This window comes from Dendronephthya gigantea, unplaced genomic scaffold (assembly GCF_004324835.1).
Source record: "Dendronephthya gigantea isolate DGI-Jeju-01 unplaced genomic scaffold, DenGig_1.0 000021F, whole genome shotgun sequence".
In the NCBI taxonomy this organism is placed as follows: domain Eukaryota; kingdom Metazoa; phylum Cnidaria; class Anthozoa; order Malacalcyonacea; family Nephtheidae; genus Dendronephthya; species Dendronephthya gigantea.
The window spans coordinates 804,411-825,646 of NW_021163031.1; the positions used below are offsets into that span (position 1 = coordinate 804,411).

The 21,236-nt window shown below is 36.6% G+C and overlaps 2 protein-coding genes across 5 annotated transcripts; both read right to left on the bottom strand.

The window, feature by feature from the left end:
- Positions 1-1,843: 1,843 nt before the first annotated feature.
- On the bottom strand, positions 1,844-12,958 carry LOC114521743. Of its 2 annotated transcripts, none has more exons than XM_028542276.1 (10): positions 12,234-12,958; positions 6,209-6,456; positions 4,816-4,948; positions 4,570-4,640; positions 3,860-4,061; positions 3,627-3,655; positions 3,423-3,498; positions 3,179-3,291; positions 2,965-3,019; positions 1,844-2,373 (listed from the first exon to the last, which is right to left on the bottom strand). In XM_028542276.1, exons 1-10 carry the CDS (start codon positions 12,514-12,516, stop codon positions 2,051-2,053), a joined length of 1,533 nt encoding a protein of 510 aa, XP_028398077.1. In that variant the 5' UTR covers positions 12,517-12,958; the 3' UTR covers positions 1,844-2,050. The 2 variants fall into 2 exon arrangements, with proteins under 2 accessions (XP_028398077.1, XP_028398076.1); XM_028542275.1 differs by having other exon boundaries at positions 3,848-4,061.
- Positions 12,959-13,060: 102 nt separating this feature from the next.
- On the bottom strand, positions 13,061-20,628 carry LOC114521742 (mucin-4-like). Of its 3 annotated transcripts, none has more exons than XM_028542272.1 (10): positions 20,568-20,628; positions 19,931-20,342; positions 16,381-16,628; positions 15,723-15,855; positions 15,056-15,616; positions 14,636-14,667; positions 14,478-14,553; positions 14,299-14,411; positions 14,123-14,179; positions 13,061-13,803 (listed from the first exon to the last, which is right to left on the bottom strand). In XM_028542272.1, exons 2-10 carry the CDS (start codon positions 20,232-20,234, stop codon positions 13,633-13,635), a joined length of 1,695 nt encoding a protein of 564 aa, XP_028398073.1. In that variant the 5' UTR covers positions 20,235-20,342; positions 20,568-20,628; the 3' UTR covers positions 13,061-13,632. The 3 variants fall into 3 exon arrangements, with proteins under 3 accessions (XP_028398073.1, XP_028398075.1, XP_028398074.1); XM_028542274.1 differs by lacking the exon at positions 20,568-20,628 and having other exon boundaries at positions 13,061-13,485; positions 13,669-13,803; positions 19,931-20,555; XM_028542273.1 differs by lacking the exon at positions 20,568-20,628 and having other exon boundaries at positions 14,636-14,664; positions 19,931-20,555.
- Between the last annotated feature and the right edge of the window lie 608 nt (positions 20,629-21,236).

Sequence of the window (21,236 nt, forward strand, 5' to 3'; positions counted from 1 at the left end):
TACCATTTTTGAAGACTTTTCAATGTTCCAAAAACCAACCAAATATGCTCTAAAATGAAAGATATTATTAGTCTTAGGAAGCAATATTTAGCATTTTAAGACAGTTTTTGAATAGTTGAAAAAGTCGTCAAAAGTGACCAAAATGGTAAGGGGTAAGCCTTACCATTTTTGACGACTTTTTTAATGTTCCAAAAACCAACCAAATATGATCTAAAATGAAAGATATTAGTCTTAGGAAGCAATTTTTAGCATTTTAAGACCGTTTTTGAACAGTTGAAAAAGTCGTCAAAATTGACCAAAATGGTAAGGGGTAAGACTTACCATTTTTGACGACTTTTTCAATGTTCTAAAAACCAACTAAATATGATCTAAAATGAAAGATATTAGTGTTAGCATGAAATTTTTAGAATTTAAAGACGGTTTTTGAACAATTGAAATTTGAAAAAGTCGTCAAAATTGACCAAAATGGTAAGGGGTAAGCCTTACCATTTTGGTGGATTTTGGCAACTTTTTCATTGTTCCAAAAACCAACCAAATATGCTCTAAAATGAAAGTTATTAGTCTTAAAAAGCCATTTTTAGCATTTTAAGACTGTTTTTCAACATTTCAAAAAGTCGTCAAAATTGGCCAAAATTGGTAAGGGTTAAGCCTTACCATTTTGGTCGATTTTGGCGACTTTTTCATTGTTCCAAAAACCAACCAAATATGCTCTAAAATGAAAGATATTAGTCTTAGGAAGCCAATTTTAGCATTTTAAGACAGTTTTTGAACAGTTCAAAAAGTCGCCAAAATCCACCAAAATGGTAAGGGGTAAGCCTTACCATTTCGGTCGATTTTGGCGACTTTTTCATTGTTTTAAAAACCAACCAAATATGCTCTAAAATGAAAGATATTAGTCTTAGGAAGCCATTTTTAGCATTTTAAGACAGTTTTTGAACAATTCAAAAAGTCGTCAAAATTGACCAAAATGGTAAGGGGTAAGCCTTACCATTTTGGTTGATTTTTGCGACTTTTTCATTGTTTTAAAAACCAACCAAATATGCTCTGATATTAAAGATATTAGTCTTAGGAAGCCATTTTTAGCATTTTAAGACAGTTTTTGAATAATTCAAAAAGTCGTCAAAATTGACCAAAATGGTAAGGGCTAAGTTTTACCATTCTGGTCGATTTTTGCGACTTTTTCATTGTTCCAAAAACCAACCAAATATGCTCAAAAATGAAAGATATTAGTCTTAAAAGCCATTTTTAGCCTTTTAAGACAGGTTTTTAACAGTTCAAAAAGTCGTCAAAATTGACCAAAATTGTAAGGGGTAAGCTTTACCATTAGGCTTTTTCAATTGACTTTTGACGACTTTTTAAAATTCTTTTTCTAATCTTGCATTCTATGTTAGGGTTGGGCTACCTGTATTGCTGACACAGTGGCCCAAGACAAATAATTTTTTCTTTTGTCCAATTGTTTTTTCAAATTTTGAAAAAAATTGTCTTTGGCTGCTTTTCGGGATACAGTAGCCCTTTCACAGGAAAAAAAATATTAACACCAGAAAAAAAATTTTGACATAAAAAAAAATTTGCACACATGAAAAGAAATTGACAGGTAAAAAAATTGGACACAAAAAAAATTTGGACAGAAATAAATTTTGACACAAAAAAATATATTTGTCTTGGTCTACTGTGTCGGGACACAGGTAAAAAAATTGGAAACAAAAAATATTTGACACAAGTAAAATAATTGATGGGGAAAAAATTTGGACACAAAAAAAAATTTGACACAAGTAAAAAATATTTGGAAAAAAAATTTTTTGAAAAAAAAAATTATTTGTTTTGGGCTACTTTGTCGGGATACTGTAGCCCAAGCCAGACACAGTGGTATTTTAAATTTTAACATAATAATACCCAACTTACGCCACACTGATTGCTAATAACTTATCTAATAAATTCCTCTCAAATTTATTTTTGTATCTTGCAATTTTACCGCTATATTTGTCATTGTCACTACACAAGAAGAGTTGTCTTGTAGGCCCAGCTGAATTCAATATTCAAATATGATATTTCAGAAGTCAGACACAGGTGGATTAATTGGCTGTTCATATTCCGAACATTCTCCCAATATTGTCAAGTAATCTGACTCTGGATTCTCATCCTCTAGCACGCTGTACACCCTCTCAGGATTGTCATCAGTACCACTGTTCACAGCGGCACACTCTTCCAGTACACTATATACTCTCTCCTCATCTTTGTGCCCAGTCCTCCCTGAAACCTCTCGTATTTTACAGTTATCATTCTTCTCAGGTTCATCCAAGACATTATGAATCCCACCAGGGTACTGGGTAGTACCAGTACTACCAGGACTTTCCACGACATGATAAAATCGCTCTAAATGATATAGATTTTTTTCACATATTAGTCTGCTTCCAATAAAGTTGAGTCATGTGGTCTGTACATTGAGATGAATAAAGTTAAACCAAGGTTTATTTATCTCATTGGGTTGGTATCAGACTCATTTCTGCTTGTTATTTTACAAATTAAATATTTATACATAGATATATAAATCTATAAATTGTTCAGTAGCAAAGAAAGATGTACGTCCACAGCACAGAAGAGACTCCATGGAGATATATGGATATACCTGGCCGGAAATTTGCACTAAAAATTCTTAACAAAAATTCTTAAAAGCAACTTGGGACAAGTCTGGGTCTGTATGTTAAGTTAAGTTATTCATATCTTCCTAACATAACCTCTTTTGTTTTAAGGGACGTTTTCTTTAAAATTCACCCATTTTCAATTTTTATCCCCTATTTTTTGTTATATTCATCTAACCTGTCTACCACTATACATATCATTTGCACATTCCTTTGATCCAAACATCCTGAATTTCCTCCTCTATTTAACAACCTTATATATTTCATCGTCTGTTCCCACTCTGTCATATTCCAATTCTATTTAAAAAGTACATATTCCACATACCAGCTGTTGGTGTTTTCCCACTGACACATTCACCTGTCACTTCGGGCTGGTTGTACTAAAAATTAATTGGAAAATAATAAATTGTCAAAATTTAATTGACAAAATTCATTAAAAAAATTGCAGAGGGGATTAGATACCATACAAGAAAAAATTCAGTCTCTTAAATTGAAATAAGTTATCAAGAAAACAGACAAGAACAAGGAAAAGAACATACTGAATTGCACAGTGAATGATAAACTGGGTCTGATTCAACTTTGCTCAAGTCCAAACTTGCATAATTATTTTCTAGATTCCCAGTGGCGTAATCATAGACATAACTTTTTTTCTCTACAGAAAATGCAATGTTAATGTTAGAATCTTGATCACTCTTGAACACTTAATTAACCTTGATCATTCAGAATAATTAAATCCTGCAAAGTATAACCCAGGCATAATTATTTCTGTTCAAACATCCTTACCCTTTTCTTGAGGATTATTCACTGAATTGTCTGCTTCGGCGTAAATACTTTCCATTGGTGACATAATCATGGGATTCTGTATAAACATGAGAACAAAACAGTTGAGACAAATAAACAGAGATTATTGTTCAAATGAGTCATTCAATGAGTCTGAGTTAAAAATAGCTGAACCTTAGACTTGTTTGAGTCATAAAGTTGACTTACATTGGAACCTGTATTTGTAATGATAGTGTCTGTTGGAAAGAAAAAATACCAATGAAATGAACTTATGAACTTTCAGCGGCAAAAGGCAAACTAAATACAGAATAAAATGTAACAAAAAACTAAAGAATTTGAAAAGTCAATATATATAAATATACTTCTCCATCTGTATTTAAGAATTAATGGCAAATGGTGAATATATACGGGTGTACTGACATGCTGACCTTTTCGCACACCTTCGTCATTCTCTTTTGATGTTCCTTTAGACTGTCTTCTTTTCCACCAAATAACTAGAATAACTGCAATTATTAAAACTATACAAGCAACAACAACCAACGTCACAACAACAGTATTATCATTTTCATCTTCGTCTTCCCTAACCCCAGGAGATGCCGGGTTCTTTGATGTCGTTGAATACTTTCGTGCTCCTAATGACACCTGGATTTTGGAGGAAAATATAACATCAGCTGAGAAAATCTCACTTGCGATGATTTGGCTATAACCCGAGCGTTGCGTCTTTGCACGTTCGGCTTTGTGAACTCTTCATCCTCGCTTTACAATAGTATACTAAAAATTTACCATACACCGTGGAGCTTGTACGGAACACCAATTTCATACTCCACGTGGAACTTAATCGATATTTCTTTTTTCGGGAAAATAGTTAGGAAGGGGACTGGTCTCCCACTCCCCCCCCCCCTCCGCCCAGAAGTCCATGAAATCACCTGAGTGTGCTGATGACATTTCGCCCGTAATGACTGGATTTACTGTGTACAGGTATCATATAACACGTACACGTGTGTGTAGAGATATAATAAAAAAGGGACAGTCAAAGTCAGATACTATAGAAGTGTAGATCACTAGCGTATTGTTGGTATAATAAATTTCTTTCAGCAACTCAATCTCTTATTCATTTAGAAATATAGTGAACTGAAATGGTGATACCCACCTTTAAGTTTAGTAAGGATGGAACAAATGAAGTTGGTTTTAAAGTTGTGGAAGGTAAACTTGAGAAGTTCACTAAATATTGAACGAATAGAAGTGTTTTAAGTTCTAAAAAAGAGCAAGGAATAACATGATGGGGTAAAAACCAGATGGATTCTCATATGCTGGTGGAATATGCTAAATATTCTAAAATCAGTAAAATGGTTAAACTGTTTTGTAGAAAACATCGTGAAATTTTGTACCCTCTTACCATTTATTGTTCCTGAAGATTTGAAGACAAAGCAGTCCTTGATGTTGATTATTTTCTTTTTATGTTTAATTTCATAATCAATGTTTACTCTGAACAATACACCATGGTAGACACTATTTAAAACTTTATCCCACTAAGATAGAAGAATAATTTACAGTCAGAGCCGGTGCAGTGCAAAACATTTTAATTATTTGATGTAGTTTAACTAGTTTTTTAATTCCACATTTATGGCGAGTAATTTTATTATTTCATCACTCAAAAGCTCGACCACACTCGTTTATATCACGTAATAATATTATTACACCTATGTCACCTTACTCACCTAATCACGGGGGAGAGATGGTCCATCTCTCCTCTGTGACCTAATCACGTAGTAGCAGCACATTTGTGAAGCCTTGTGCAGAAAAATGTTTTAAGAAAAAGGACAATTGTGCCTTCAGTAAAGCCCCGTACTTGTCAAGTTTTCGTTGACAAGTTTTCCTTTCCAAGTTTTATTTGCTCAGGGGTGTGTACGCGAAAAAAATGACAAGTTTTCCTTGACAAGGAGCCTTGTCCAAAAGCTAGTCCCAGCTTTTCAACAAAGAAAAATACTCAGTCGTGGGTACTGGGTACGGTCGTCAAGAAAAAGTTGACAAGCAATTGCGCAGTAGGGAACAGCGCAACAATCTTCGAGCCAATCGAGCGGGTTTATGAAGTTTTTCATTTTTATCATGGCTCATATTATCGTAAAATATACTCATTTTATCGTAAAATATACTCATTTTATCGTAAAACTTGTCAAGAAAAATTTGTCAAAAAATTTTTCGCGTACACACGAGTAAATAAAACTTGGCAAGGAAAACTTGTCAAAGAATAATTGTTCGTCATACCATATCAGCATTCAGCAAGTGAACTGGTCAAGAAAACTTGCCCGTCTGTACGGGGCTTAAAGCCTCTTACAGACGAGCAGGTTTCTATGACAAGATTTTATGTGACAAGTTTTAATTGTTCATCTGTAATTCTGTACGCCCAACTTTTTTCTATGACAAGTACACTTGTTCAAAATCAAGTATACCTAATTTTGAACAAGTGGACTTGTCATAGAAAAAATGGTCAAAGTACAAATTTTTAGCCGGTAGGCCAACGGACTAAAGTATTTTGCAATGGCGCGCTCTTTGTCCGCTGTACGATAAACTGCGATTACATTGCTGGCTGCAAACTAAATTGTCAAGGTAAACTTGTTGGCACATTCACACGAGCAAAAAAAACTTGTCAAACTGAAAAAACTTGTCATAAAAATTTTGTTGTACATACACACGTGCAATTGCCATTTAAAACTTGTCACATAAAAACTTGTCATAGAAAGCTTGCTCGTCTGTGAGGGGCTTAAATATACAACAATCTAATTACATACCTGTATTTTGGTCCGATAGTTTCCTCTATTATCGGCCTGTATTTTGAGTCCGGGTTTAAAAAAAAGTGTTTTCACCACTTTTCCATCATACCAAGTAATATCGAGGATAGTGAATGTTTTCAGTTTGTCACCTGACGTTCTATTCGTATATTTCCAGTATATGTAAACCTCACGATTATGATTTTTCTTTAAATCAAGGAGTTTGATTTGTTCGTCATCATTGGATTTACTAAACTTCATTCTGCATCCTGACGAAAAGTAGAGTAATAATAAAACATATTATACAAAATAATGCTAAAAACCTAGACTAAAAATTAATATATTCCATAGATACAAATGTTCTAAATGACCCATGCACTTTCTAGTTAAGTCTTTTTAAAAAGAATAAAAAAATAAAAAATTAATGTTCGCATAAATCTAAGGTAAAGAGAATTATATACAATATTTCATGCTCATACATTTAGACGTTTTTTGAGTCTCTCAATAAGCACACCGTCCTTCCACTAATGCTAGATCGATCTCTCCTCCAAAGGAGGAGATTGGTCGATGTAAAGAAGATCTAGCCCCACGCAAGCACATAATTGCTGATCGTAACAGCGAAAAACTGAGTCTACATCTCATCCAGTTGATTGTCTTACTATACGCTTTATCATGTTTATCAGCGATTAGAGATGCAATTCTCTTATAAACTACGTTTGCAGTGGAGCCCATACCACCCGCTGTTGAGAAAACAAGAGGGGAGAAAGACCCATGTTCTACTTCACGGATTCGTTCATCATATGCTCTTCTTTTCTCAAGCTCATTTCTGCGATAGCATTGGGAGAGAGATGTATTACGATAGCTCGGTGCCAAGGGATTAAAAACCCTAACATCAAAAAATGCACGTTGCCGATCACCTCCCCAAAAACTTTCAGCTACGATATCAAGTCGAGCACCATCCTCTTTATTGGCTGTTCTATACGAAAACACTTCATTGGTTATAGGTTGTAGGCTTGGCTCAGTGCCAACTCCATGACATACCTCAGTCAAGAGTTCGGCGGTGATGTCTCGTAACTCATTGTGCCGAATTGACGGAAATCCACCCCGTGAGCAGCTTAGAGCATGTTCTAGGGTAAGTTTCTGATCACAGACGCAACGAGAAGGTAGTTGTTGAGAAAGCCAACCGTATCTGAGACATAAAGCATCACGAAAAGCACCTTTATGAAGAGTGAAACCATACTCAGACAGCGGAAGCGTGGTAAGCCATGTTGAGGCTCCTTTCTCAGATGCTATTTCTATAGATCTCTGTAAATCTGGAGATAATTTACCGACTATCTCATTTGCATCGAGTTTCTCTTGCTGTCTTCGTGAATTGCGTAGGTGATTTCTCGCATTAATTTGGGCTTCAGCAATTTCAGTAGAACATGTTCTCGCCTGTTCTAGAATAGCATTAACAAGTGGTGTTGTAATTGATTTAGAATCTTCGTAGTAGACAGAACCTTTTTGGGAAGGAAGAATAACACCTAGACCACCAAGACGTGCTGGTAATGCCATTAAATTGCGAAGGTCGTCGCTGAATATATTTTGCCCTGTAATGGCAGGTAGGAACTTGCATCTTATAACTTCTTCTAGAGGGACTAATAAATGGTCGATATTCGGGGTCGTCCTAGTTAGGTATACCCATTTGCTCTTGATTCCATGAATGAATGCAGCATACGCAGCCTGTGGTTGTGTCGTGGCAATATCAGACAGATGCTCTAGCTCCTTCTTCCATTTAGCTACTTTTTCAGCAACAAAACTTTCAACAAAGGAACGTGATCCAATTGCTGATCCCAAGTTATTCTTTCCATCGCACGAAATCTTTATTCCAGTGTCCTTAAATAACTCCATTGCTTCTTCAATGTATTCTTCCTTCACAATAAGCCATGTTTTCATTGCATTTGGAAAATAGCCATAATCTGGGCCGATCTTTGTCATGTTGTCCCACCAATTTCTAATGGAAATTAGTTTCCCAGCAGCAGAGGCATCATCAGCAAACCACACTTGATTCAGCCTCTCCTCCGTTAGTCGATGGATCAGTGGTGTGACGGCAACAGCGTACATTGCCATTGCCAAGGGTCTCCTTGTGTTGTGCCTTCTTTTGATAGAATTGATTCTCCATCTATAAACAGTGGAATGTGCTGTCTATAAGTATTGATCAGAACTTTAGATAATGCAGGGCAAAGATTCTTGACATTAATTAGCGCAGTTTGGCGATTTAAACAGTTAAAGGCGTTGGCTGCATCCACTAATATAACGCCTTCGGCATCGTTGCACTCAAAGACTTGGCGAGTCGCATGTACTGCTGCTTCACAGCCTGACAGGTGTCCAGCACATGTCTGTAATGGACCTGTAGCTTCTTGGACCTCCTTACCAAGGACTCTAGCAACTGCTTTACCAATGATACGTCGAGACACCTCTCCAATCCCAATTGGGCGTACTCCAGGGCATTTATCAAGTGCAATAAGACGACAGGCAACAAGTGCTTCTAGACCTGATGGGTCAACATAGGTGGTACAGATTCTTCTTGCAACCATAGATAAAGCATGACATAGAGCAGTAGAGCATGATTTAAATGATGTACAGAGACGTCGCCAAGCCGCCGCGTCAAGACCAGATGGTCCTGCACTTCCTTCTGTTTTGATAGCCGTATTCCGTATTAGGTCTTCGTCAATGCCATCGAATATAATTGGATGTGGTTCTACGTTGGAATCACTAGTTATAGCTGTTGGTACGAGGGGACTACCAGGAGGATGCTTTTTCAGAAGTGACTCTCTGACAGTCTCAGGGTTTTCGGGGGTTGCACGACTATCCAGAGTTAGAATCTCTCCATTGTTGTCTTCTGAGATCTTCCGAATTGCTGCTCTTACTTTGCCCTCCATCATTAACTTCGCAAAGACTCTGGCAGTATGCTCATTAGATCGTGTTTTATGCTGACTGTCCAGTCGTTGTTGAATAGCACAGCCCTCATCTAAGAGACCATTAATATCCCCATCTATCCATTGCTTAAGTCTGCGATTTAAATGTGCACTGTGCTCTTTTGCCTTAGATTTAGAATGTGGTTTTTGTAGTAGAAGCGCTGGCATTACCATTGCAGCCCGTAGAGCCACACTCTCAATTGCGGATGCATCAGCATAAGATTGAAACATTCGAGTGAGTTCACGCACAAACGATTTACCTGCTTGTCCAGAAGGAACTTTAAACAAATTACGTCTCCAATGAACTATGAGGTTATAGCCTTTTTGTATAGTTAGACTAAATGCTTCTCCTTCGGTTTCTCCCCACTTGAAAGTTGCAGCCTGAAGTGGAACAAAAGCTGGGAGTTGTTCCAACTCTAACATTACATTTTCTGTCCCAGTTTGGGTTTGATTATTTAAGGATAAATTCGCTTTTTTGCTGGCATTGACTTGATATTGAATTGAGCTTGGATCAGGTACTTGAGCAGTTGGGGATCCATCTTGGATTGGCAAAACTATACCTTGATTTTCACATCGTTCGTATTTTCCTGGTTTGCAGTTAGTACAAACTTGGTTGTTTTTAGTACAAGAACATCCTCTACACCGTCCATTTCCGTTACACCGGCAGCATTGAGTCATGTTTTATCTATTGACAACTTCAATTTGCTTGCAAACATCAAGGAAAATAATATAACTTTGTTTATATGTTATGTTTATACGGAGTAGATAAATATACGTCCGCCATAGTAATAATTATTAGAGTAATAATTATTTTTAAACCTCCAGCCAAACTTTAGATAAACTTTAAAATTGTGATGCGGTCATCTGACAAGTCACGAGCTAACTTTTCTTTGCCTATATATATATATTTACGTCCAGCAGAGTGGTTGTTTTTGCTTATTGAGTTTATAGTTATAGCAAGATTTCTAACAGCAGGTAAAGGCCAGCGCACACTAGAGCTATGTAAAAAGTTATTAGCAAAAAGTTATTATGTAAAAGTTATTAGTTGTTAGCAAAAAGTTATTCGTGGCCATCGGCGAAAGCCAGTTGCTCTCGTGTGCGGGCGACTTTTGGCACGAATGACGAAAGTCACTGGAAAAGTCGCCTGCACACGAGAGCAACTGGCTTACGCCAATGGCCACGAATGACTTTTTGCTAAGCACATAGCCACAGAGTACTACACAGAGGTGGAACTCGCGGCAAATCTTGTCCCCTGTTTTTAATGCGCACGCGCTAGGCTCTGGCAAGTGTTTTTGCACTTTTTAATAAGGAAAATTCGATTTTTTAGCAGAAAAAATGCAATTTTAAAGCCAAGGGTCTTTTGCTCTTCGTTTTTTTGACAAATTTTATTTATCCATCCGACATTGCTCCTTTTGGATTAAAAATGACTGCGATAATACGAATTAAAACGGGGAAAAAAGGGAAATACAACTACGAGGAGTGCGATTTTCACACGAAGCTTCTAGAACTGCCAGGTAAAAATTCAAAGTTTTGTATTTCATCTAATAAATGTAGGTCTATCTGACTATATTTCGCCAACATGCAGTCGTATTTTTCTCTAGATGGCGAAACAATCTTCTCAGTTAACTTTTGAGCAGACGACATATCAAGACATTGACTTCTACTGTTCAAGAAGATAGCAAGTTAGATGGCTATTAAAAACGTTTTACAACGCATACGCAGTTTACTGATATTTGTGAACCCTATTATGTCTCTATATATGTGTATTATTATTTCACTTTGGACTCTTCAGACCCTCTTCGGGCTGGTACCAATGGAAATTCTAGAACTGAAATATCTAGCAGCAGCAGCAAGGTTAGACAATGGTTCTAGAATTATAGCTTGTATATTAGTATAAGAAATTTATGTTATTCAGTTATTCATATATAGGTATATAAGCTTTTATATTACCCTTCTTATGCATTAACTGCTCAAATTATTTAGGCTTGGTCTAAATTCATTCATGTAATTAATCTCAACAAAAGCCTTGTTTTTGAATCTATCCATGCAATGCACATTCTACAACATTAAAACTCCATGTAAAAGGGATTAAGGGAAGGTTAGGACACATTGAGTTCATCACCATATTATAGTTTCAGAGCAAAAAATATTTATATTTTTCATTATATTCACATCCAAAAATTGTAAAATAGCTTCCAATCTTCTCATAGAAGCCACACAGAATTGCATAGATTAGATTGGAAATTGATTTGCATGTCCTTCATGAATATTACAATCATGTATGAACTGAAATTAATATCTGTTAGCATTTACCATTTTGTGTGTGAAGTTGGATTTATACTCATGTAAAAAGTATTGTATATAGGTAAAAGTTGCATTTGTTTATTGTAAATCCTTTGAATTCAAGTTCAAGTTCGAATAAAAAACATGTAGTTTTTGCTAGTTTTATGGCACAATAAATTATTTTCAAAGATTTTTTTCGTGTGTTTGAATTGTAATATTAACACATCAATCATGCTTTTTTTAAGATCAGCTCAGATGTTTTCTGGATGAAAAAATAACTGCCTAATTTATAATCGGCGACGATGTTGGCAATCAGCTTGATATTTATAAAGAAAATCATTCGCGCTTGTATTTCTTACCTCTTTAACCTAACGCATATATTTTCTACAAAAAAACAACCATTTACCGTTTGTTTTTAAAATTTAGGCGCAAAAATGGAGATCGATAGAGCCAGCTTTAAAATATTAACATTTTTCGTCTTTCGAACACCTTTTTCCCTTACTTTAGAGTCAAAATACACTTGCCAGAGCAATTTGCGTGGCGCGTGGAATGGCGTAGGCAGGGGGACAGCAACATCAAAGGGTTCCGCCGCGAGTTCCATAACTGTATATCATTAAACTGTGACATAGCTCTAGTGTGCGCCGGCCTTAAGACCAATCGAACGACATACTTCTCGTTTCAAAAATAGCTGTATGGGACGATTTCCGACTTGCAAACGGATTCGCGTGTCTAATATTTGTAACTTGCATCCGAATGAAGAACTTTCTTTTTTAATCAACTGAATATACGTAAAAAATTAAACTAACCTGAACGAATCTCATCGTCGTTTCGACATTTCATAACTCGTCTGTCGAAAGTTGATGTATGATTATCGCAAATACACCAAGAGCAATTTTCATCGCATCGCGAATTAGTATCTTCGCAAAATGTTTTTTTCTTTGCCTCCCAGCCAAACCGTGTAGCCATTGGATTTCGGAATTTATCATTGATAGAACGAGTGAGCTGAAATGAAACCCCCGCATATTGAGAAAACGACGAACATATTAGGATGAGACCAAAGATAATTGCTACTTCACGAGTCAATGACATTGTAAATATACGTCCAAATAACCAAACAATATCGCATATATAACAAATATGATGTAAATAAACATGCGCCCAGTAATTTTTATCACAACAATACGAATGGTATGGATGTATGATTGTATGACAACAATACCAAATTACCAATGGTATGGATGTACAACTGGTTCAATAAGACTGAGTATTAAAATAAGCAACAACATGCAATATTACGTACGATCGTATATGAATATAATTTCACGCAAGCTTAGTTTGTTATGGCTTATGCTTCTTAATATTGGCCAAACAAAAAGATGTTCCCACGCAATGTTCAATTTCAAGACTAAAAATGAAAGTGCAAATTGCTATGGTGATATAGATGATCAGCAGATTTTGATTATCCCTGGATCTTTGATTAAATTAACAAAAAAACCGAAATTAACAAAAAAATATAAACATTTTCCCCAGCGTAAACTGTAATAAATATTAATAACAATTTCTCAAATTTTCGCGTTCCCATGCAATTTTTGGCCGTCTAAAACAGTTCAAATGTATTTTTTTCACCTTAATAAATATACCACCTTTCCCTCTGCACTTTCACAATGATGTCAGAATCCAGTTGTCTTGGTCAATAAACGTTCAAAAATTACTTAAATTAGTGTTTGACACGATTAACCGTGGTTTGACGTTATTAGTGGTGTCAATGCAAATTCGAAAGGAACTCTTTGACGTCACAGATTATAGAGTAAGGACTATGTGTTCACGATAAAAAACCTGTCGAGATACGATCTGAGCTTCCAACCCAGGGTCCTAAGGCTAACAGATTTCAATAAACAAATATGATACTTCAGGAGTCAGACACAGGCGGATTAATTGGCTGTTCATATTCCGAACTTTCTCCCAATATTGTCAAGTAATCTGACTCTGGATTCTCATCCTCTAGCACGCTGTACACCCTCTCAGGATTGTCATCAGTACCACTCTTCACAGCGGCGCCTTCTCCCAATATTTTCAAGTAATCTAACTCCGGATTCTCATCCTCTAACACGCTGTACACCCTCTCAGGATTGTCACCAGTGCCACTGTTCACAGCAGCACTTTCTTCCAATATTTTCAAGTAATCTGACTCCGGATTCTCATCCTCTAACACGCTGTACACTCTCTCAGGATTGTCATCACACTCTTCCAGTACACTATATACTCCCTCTGTATCCTCGTGTCCAGTCCTTCCCGAAACCTCTCGTATTTTACAGTTATCATTTTTCTCAGGGTACTGGGTAGTACCAGGACCTTCCACAACATGATAGAACGACTCTAAATAATAAATTTTCGCCCCACATTAGTCTCCTGCCAATAAAGTTGAGTCATGTGATCTGTATATGTCAAGTAGTTTTTCATTCATATTTTCCTGACATAATTTCTGTTCAGTCTTTTCAAGAATGTCTTCGCTTACCACATGCGCATGCATGCATCCACATGCGTTTTCAATTTTGTTTCATCATGAATAATTTCCTTCACCCCCCTCTACACATCTTCCCACTCTCATGCTACTACATGTCATCCCGACGTTCCCTCCTGCCAAACAATGTCATATTCCAATTCTATTAAAAAAGTACATATTCCATCTCCTTACCAGGTGTGGCTGTTTTCCCCTACTGACACATTGACCTGTCACTCCGGGCTGGTTGTGCTAAAAAAAATCATTGATAAAGCACAGAAATTTTAAAATTCCACCGATCTTTAGATATACAAGAAAAATTTCAGTCTCCTAAATAAATGTAAAGTAAATTATCAAGAAAACAAACATACTGAGTCGCACAGTGAATGATAAACTGGGTCTGATTCAACTTTGCTCAAGTCCAAACTTGTGTAATTACTTTCTAGATTCCCTGTGGCGTAATCATAGACGTTACTGTTTTTCTCTACAGAAAATACACAATGTTAATGTTATACACTGAACCTTACTCAGGACAAAAAAACACTCTTACCCTTTTCTTGAAGATAATTCACTGAATTGTCTGCTTCGGCGTAAATACTTTCCATTGGTGACATAATCATGGGATTCTGTATGAACATGAGAACAAAAACAATTGAGACGAATAAACGATAAAAAGTTTTTATATAAAATTATAGAAAGTTGACTTACATTGGCACCTTTATTTGCAATGATAGTTGCTGCTGGAAAGAAAACTAATATCAATGACATTACTCAAGGCCGAAAGCCAAGCACAATCAACAATCTAAAATCATTCTAACTCATTTCTCCAAATATTAAGGTATTTTAAGGCCTGTTTACATGGAGCGAGTTACCCCGGCTAGGCGAGGTAAAAAGGACATCAGATCAAAGGCCTAACCTCATTAGTCTTTCATTATATGCAGTTTTCACCTCGCCTAGCCGGGATAACTCGCTCCAGTGTGATGCCACAGGATAAAGGTTACTGAAGATAACACTTACAATGAATAAGCACTTTTCTCTCCTTTCAAAATACCGAATGGTGAACCTTTTATGTGTAACTGCCGTTCCAAAATACTATTCTTGTCTTGTCATTCTGACTATTTGACATACCTTGGTTATTCTGTTTTGATGCTCTCCCAGACTGTCGTCTTTTCCACCAAACAACAAGTATAACAGCAACAATGAAAACAATACAAGCAACAACAACCAACGACACAACAACAGTATCATTTTCATCTCCGCTGCTTTTTTCCCTCGCCCCAGGAGAAGCCGTGTTCTTTGATGTCGTTGAAGACTCAAATGTTGACATTTTGTTCGTATGGACGGGATTTACTGTTTTTGCTTGTTCACCTGTGGTTGTCATTGTTTCTGTTTTTCCGGTGGGGGTGGTGCTAGATGATTTGGTGTCAGGGGTGGTGCTAGATGATTTGGTGTCAGGGGTGGTGCTAGATGATTTGGTGTCAGGGGTGGTGCTAGATGATTTGGTGTTAGGGGTGGTGCTAGATGATTTGGTATCAGGGGTGGTGTTAGATGATTTGGTGTCAGGGGTGGTGCTAGATGATTTGGTGTCAGGGGTGGTGCTAGGTGTTTTCTTTGAAGATCGTACAGGCGAAGTTGATTCTTCCGTTGTTGAAGGTGATAAAGTGGTTGAGGATAAACTTGGGAAGGTGACTAGAATTTGATTTAGAATACAATCGTTAAGGAAAATGAAAGGCAACTCTGATGGAATGTGCGTGATTGCAAGAGATTCTATTTTATATTAGAAATTTCTTCTCACCCTTAATACTTCCTGAAGATTTGAAGACAAAGCAGTCTTTGATGTTTGATATGTTTTTCTTCTTCTCAATTTCGTAGGAGATGTTTACTCTGAATATTAAGCCATAGTATTCGTTCAGTGAAACTTGATCCCACTAGAGAAGAATGAAATCAGAGCACAAAATTTTAATACTAATTGCTTTTTCTAAATATCGTTAAGTTTAGCAGCATGATACAAAGTAATTTAAACTCAAAGCCATTGAAGTGATAAATGACTAGTGAAAATATCAGCTCCGAGGCGCGTAATTTCCATGGCATGCAGGCACTTAACGGGCTTAACTTGCAATCCGTCACGAGCCACCCCACAGCTTCTATAAGTTCTAACCATTAGCATTACGTCTAAATCAACTATATAATCGCGCCTTGCCAAATTTGTCAAACTCAAAGGTCGGTCTGTTCGAGTTAACGATGTCTACTAATATACGGGCGATAATACCTCACGTATTTACTCAAAACTTTTTCCTGTAGAAAATATATGTTTAAAAGAAAAATGAAAATGTGTTTCTACTTAATAAAAATTCAGTTTAGGTTCCATGCAATTTTTTTAACTTCCGGCTTATTTTAAGGGGGCAATGGGCTTAGTTCATATGTTGTCATTTCGGTGACTCCGAAACCATTACCTTTATTTCAGTCTCATAGTTTCCACTTTGGTCTTTTTTAGGTTTTCCTTTTTTCTTTAAAAACGATTTCATCGCTACTTTGCCATCATGATACGAGGCAATACTCAGGACGTTGAAGGACTTTATTTTATCACCCTTCACTTCATTTTTATATTTCCAGTATAATGTCTCTTTACCATTGTTCTTCAAATTAAGAAGTTTTATTGGATGGCCATCTGACCAGATATTTTTGAACTTTACACTGCATTCTGAAGTAAAGAAAAATAACCTCAGGTACGTATATATGAGTAAAGACAAATCAATGCCCAGGCGTCAGAGGTACTTTTTGAACAGGGAAAGTCTGAAAATTCGGGAGGCGAAAAAGGGGGTTTGTAACACTAGTCTTTTCTCTGCCCCCAAACCGTTTCTAGTAGACTAATATTTACCCTTTAAATGGACTAAAATTTACCCTTGCATTTGCACCACTTGGAAAGAGCTATCGGTGATATGTTTTACACAGGCAGAGTGCCTGATCAATCATATCAATTTCGTTTGCCATAGGGCGGGTAGGGGCAATCATTGCCCTTATGGCAAACCCGGCAATCTATATATAGAAGTTTTACATAGGCTACAGTTTTAATTGCTGCGAGCGAAGCGAGCAGCCCTATATTCTTGACGTGCATCTCGACTTCAGCGATTTTGGTTTGTCAGGATGATTTTTTGAGCACACGTACCATAGAACAGCGGTTTCATCTTATGCAAATGCGTGATACGTCATATTCGCACTTACGTAACTTATGTGCGATCTCAACTCGGGCACCCAGATGTCTCACTTCTGATTAAAAAAGCGTAAGCGCTTGCTCAGCAAGTGACTAGAGGCATTCCCCCCCCCGAAATTTCAAAATGGAGCCGAACTATTTTATACATGGAAAAAAACCTCCTCTCATTTGCTAGAGAAGGCAACTGTGTAGTTAAGTTTGTGTCTGAATCCATCATCATCTATACGCGCTTTGGAAAAGTGAGTTTAGAGTACCTCGTTTTCAATATTGTACGAGTGTTTTATCTTTTTTCGATTGTCGTAGGAGCGGAAAATTATAAGCAGTAGAAATCTCCATAATTTCAAACATATTTCTTTTAAAAAGTGTTTGAATATCTTTACATTGAATGGAACTTCCTGTACAAATCAATAAATGTACATATATTCCGACTCATTTGACACATCGTGCAGTTTTTCACTTCAATTCAGTTCGTCTCCATTTTGAAATTTTATTTCGGGGGGGTGAATGCCTCTAATCACTTGCTAAGCGTGCGCAGAAAGCGATGCGCAGTGACGAATCGCTTACGCTTTTGAGTCAGAAGTGAGACATCTGGCCAGATGTCTCACTTCTGATTAAAAAAGCGTAAACCTTGCTCAGCAAGTGACTAGAGGCATCCCCCCCCCCGAAATTTCAAAATGGAGCCGAACTATTTTATACATGAAAAATAAACTCCTCTATCATTTGCTAGAGCAATGGACTGTGAGGTTAAAATTGTGTCTGAATCCATCATCATCTATACGCGTTTTGGAAAAGTGAGTTAAGAGTACCTCGTTTTCAATATTGTACGAGTGTTTTATCTTTTTTCGATTGCCGTAGGAGCGGAAAAGTAGAAATCCCTGTTCGACGTTATATTTTCAAACATATTTCATTTAAAAAGTGTGTGAATATCTTCACATTGAATGGCATTTCCTGTAAAAATCAATAAATGTACATATATTCCGCTTCATTTGAACACATCGTGCAGTTTTTCACTTCAATTCAGTTCGGCTCCATTTTGAAATAAGCATTTCGGGGGGGTGAATGCCTCTAGTCACTTGCTAAGCATGCGCAGCAAGCGATGCGCAGTGACGAATCGCTTACGCTTTTTAGTCAGAAGTGAGACATCTGGGGCCGGTTGTTCAAAAGCAGGTTAAATTTAACCCTGGGTTAGTGCTAAACCTGGGTTAAAATCCTTAACCCTAGGTTAGCTAAACCTGGGTTAAAACTGTGTTGTTCAAAGTTGGGTTAGCGGTAGGGTTAGTTAACCCAGGGTTAAAATATTTAACCTAAGATTAAATGTATTTTAACGACTAAGTTGGATATAAGAACGTTTTCAATTGGTCAATAAACGAGCGGCAAAACTTTACCCGACGAGGATATATTGTCAGTCGAAAGATTATATGCCGTGAGGGCAGGGTCGAAGGGACGTTGTTTTGAACCGCAATTTCCGTGCATGCAATTTTAGAAAGATTCGAAATTCGCAAATGTTGTATGATAAACAATGTCGCGATGTGAAGCAAAATTAAGCAATGCATATTATAAACAATCTATTTTGAAAATTTTAGGCATTCTTTGATTATTCAAATTCAGGAACAAACGTAGCCTTACCACTTGCTGCCAATCAAAAGAATCAAATTTTGGTATGCGAAACAAATATTTCGATTACGATCTTTCAATTTGTACGGTTGTATTCATTCATCGTGTATTGCATTGAAGCGAAGATAAATAAATCAATACATCAGCTGAAATCGAACGAAGTCAAACTTAAATAATTCTTTGCTGTCGAAATTATTCGTAAAACCTTTCAAAAGTGTTTAATTCATGACGAATTATACGTGTTTACGTGTTTCAGCTCCTTATTCATCCATTTTGAATCGAAGTTAACCCAGGATTAAAAAGTTAACCCACCTAGCTAGCAGGGTTAATTTTTTTGTCAATTTTAACACAGGGTTAACGCTAACCGAGCTTTGTGCAACGCAAATCAACCAAGGTTTAAAATTTAACCCTGGGTTAGGCATTTTTAACCCTGGGTTACCGTTAACCGGCTTTTGAACAACCGGCCCCTGGGTATTAATCTGTGACTCGGGAGAGAATTCTCTTCAGCATAACCGCGATGATATATTGTATACGTTTATCATAATATAAACAAGTTTTTTGACACGCAATATTGCCATTACTATCCTGAAGACTACCCAAGAAATGGTTGGGGGAAGATAAAGGTACTACGTATTCACTCGCAGCATATCACTTACAATTTGTAATTCTAGTTTTGTCTTTAACTTTCACTGTAACCTGTCGCTACAGTGACAAGTGGTAGATGTGAAATACAGAGTCTCTTGTTTTTGCTGTGGGCTCGGAAATTAGTATTCATTGAACGCATGGTTGGTCGCAGTGATAAATAAACACATTTAGTCTTTTACATCCGCCACTTGTCGTGGTGGCGTCAAGCAGCGACCGAATGAAACTTTCAGCCATATAATTAGTGTCATTCGAAGTCACTGGATTGTAACGTATGAACAGAACTAGACCTAGGCTTGGGCCCGATGTTAGGGTTTCTGTGATCGAAGTTGGAATTTTGCATAGCCAGTTTAAAGAATTTCAAATAAGTGTATATACTTAAGAAATATTAAGAATTAATAAAACACTAAATTACTTCACCAAGATATTGCTTTGGCTAGAATTCTTTAAGATTTAGAATTTAACAATAGAATAGAAACATTGACAGTGTGAACGAGAACAGACTATGGTTAATATAGCTACGTGTAAAAACTTACCAGAACGAATCTCTTTGTTGATTTGACATTTCATAACTCGTCTGTCGAAAGTTGATTTTGGCCAATCACAAATGCACTCACAGCAATGTTTTGTGTTTTGATTATTATTGCATAGCGCATTAGTATCAACACAAAACTTTCGATTCTGATACTCTGCCTGCCAGTCGCACTTTTCAGCTGTTGGATTTTTAAATTCATCATAGTCAGAACGAGTGAGCTGAAACGATTTCCCAGCATACTGAGACGACGACGAACATATTAGGATGAGACCAAAGATAATTGCTACTTCGCGAGTCAATGACATTGTGAAAATATGTCAAATAACCAAACAACGATAATGTCGCCAGTACGATATATATTCCAATGATAAACGTACCAAATACTACCAATATGCATCCGGTATTACCCTGTACTACAATACAACACCGATATCTCAACAAGTTACGACATGGAATATTGCATTACCTTATATTAAAATATATGATGATTATTACCACATGCTGACTTAGTATTTTATCAATTTGACCAAACAATTAAAATATCTCAACGCAATATCGCCACTTCATTTAAGGAAATTACAAAACACTGGTAATTTCCAGATGCCGCAACTATAGTATCAACCCAGGGTGTATATTACCTGATATTACGACAAAAAAGTATTAGTGAGTGGTAACAAGACAATAAGCCTTGGGTTCTTGGTAAAATAACTTATTCAACATAATTATATCATATGATTATATTTTAAAATTGCGTCATACATATCTCATTCTAATTTAATCGCCTCCGCGGGACCTTATACGAAAAATACGGCGTGGCGCACTTCATTTGTTGCACTGCACGTACCGACCAGATCATTCTGCGATATTTTACGAAATGAATTTTAAATTTTAGAATTTTCAGTATCTATCATTTTTGTGAAGCACTACAGGGTGTGTCAGATACTTTCAATATCTCCTCAAGAAAACCGAAATTATATTTTTGTTGGTTTCCGTAAACGAACAGGAATGTTGCCATATTTTTAATTATGAAATCGATATTTGCATGGGGAACATTTCCTGCATCGTACGCGATTGCAATTCCACTGAAACATTCCACTTTAAATTACCAAATATTGATTCGTCATGCGCCCACACATGGGAATAAACAAAGAGATCACGACGTTTAAATACATGGCAGTTCACACAAATTTTACCCGTTATCCAGAACGAAATATTTCAACCGAGTTTCTGAGCATTTTTGGCTTTATATTAACGAGGGAAAGAGTAAATCGTGTCACCTCCACTGAGAAACAACGAACTTGTTATAA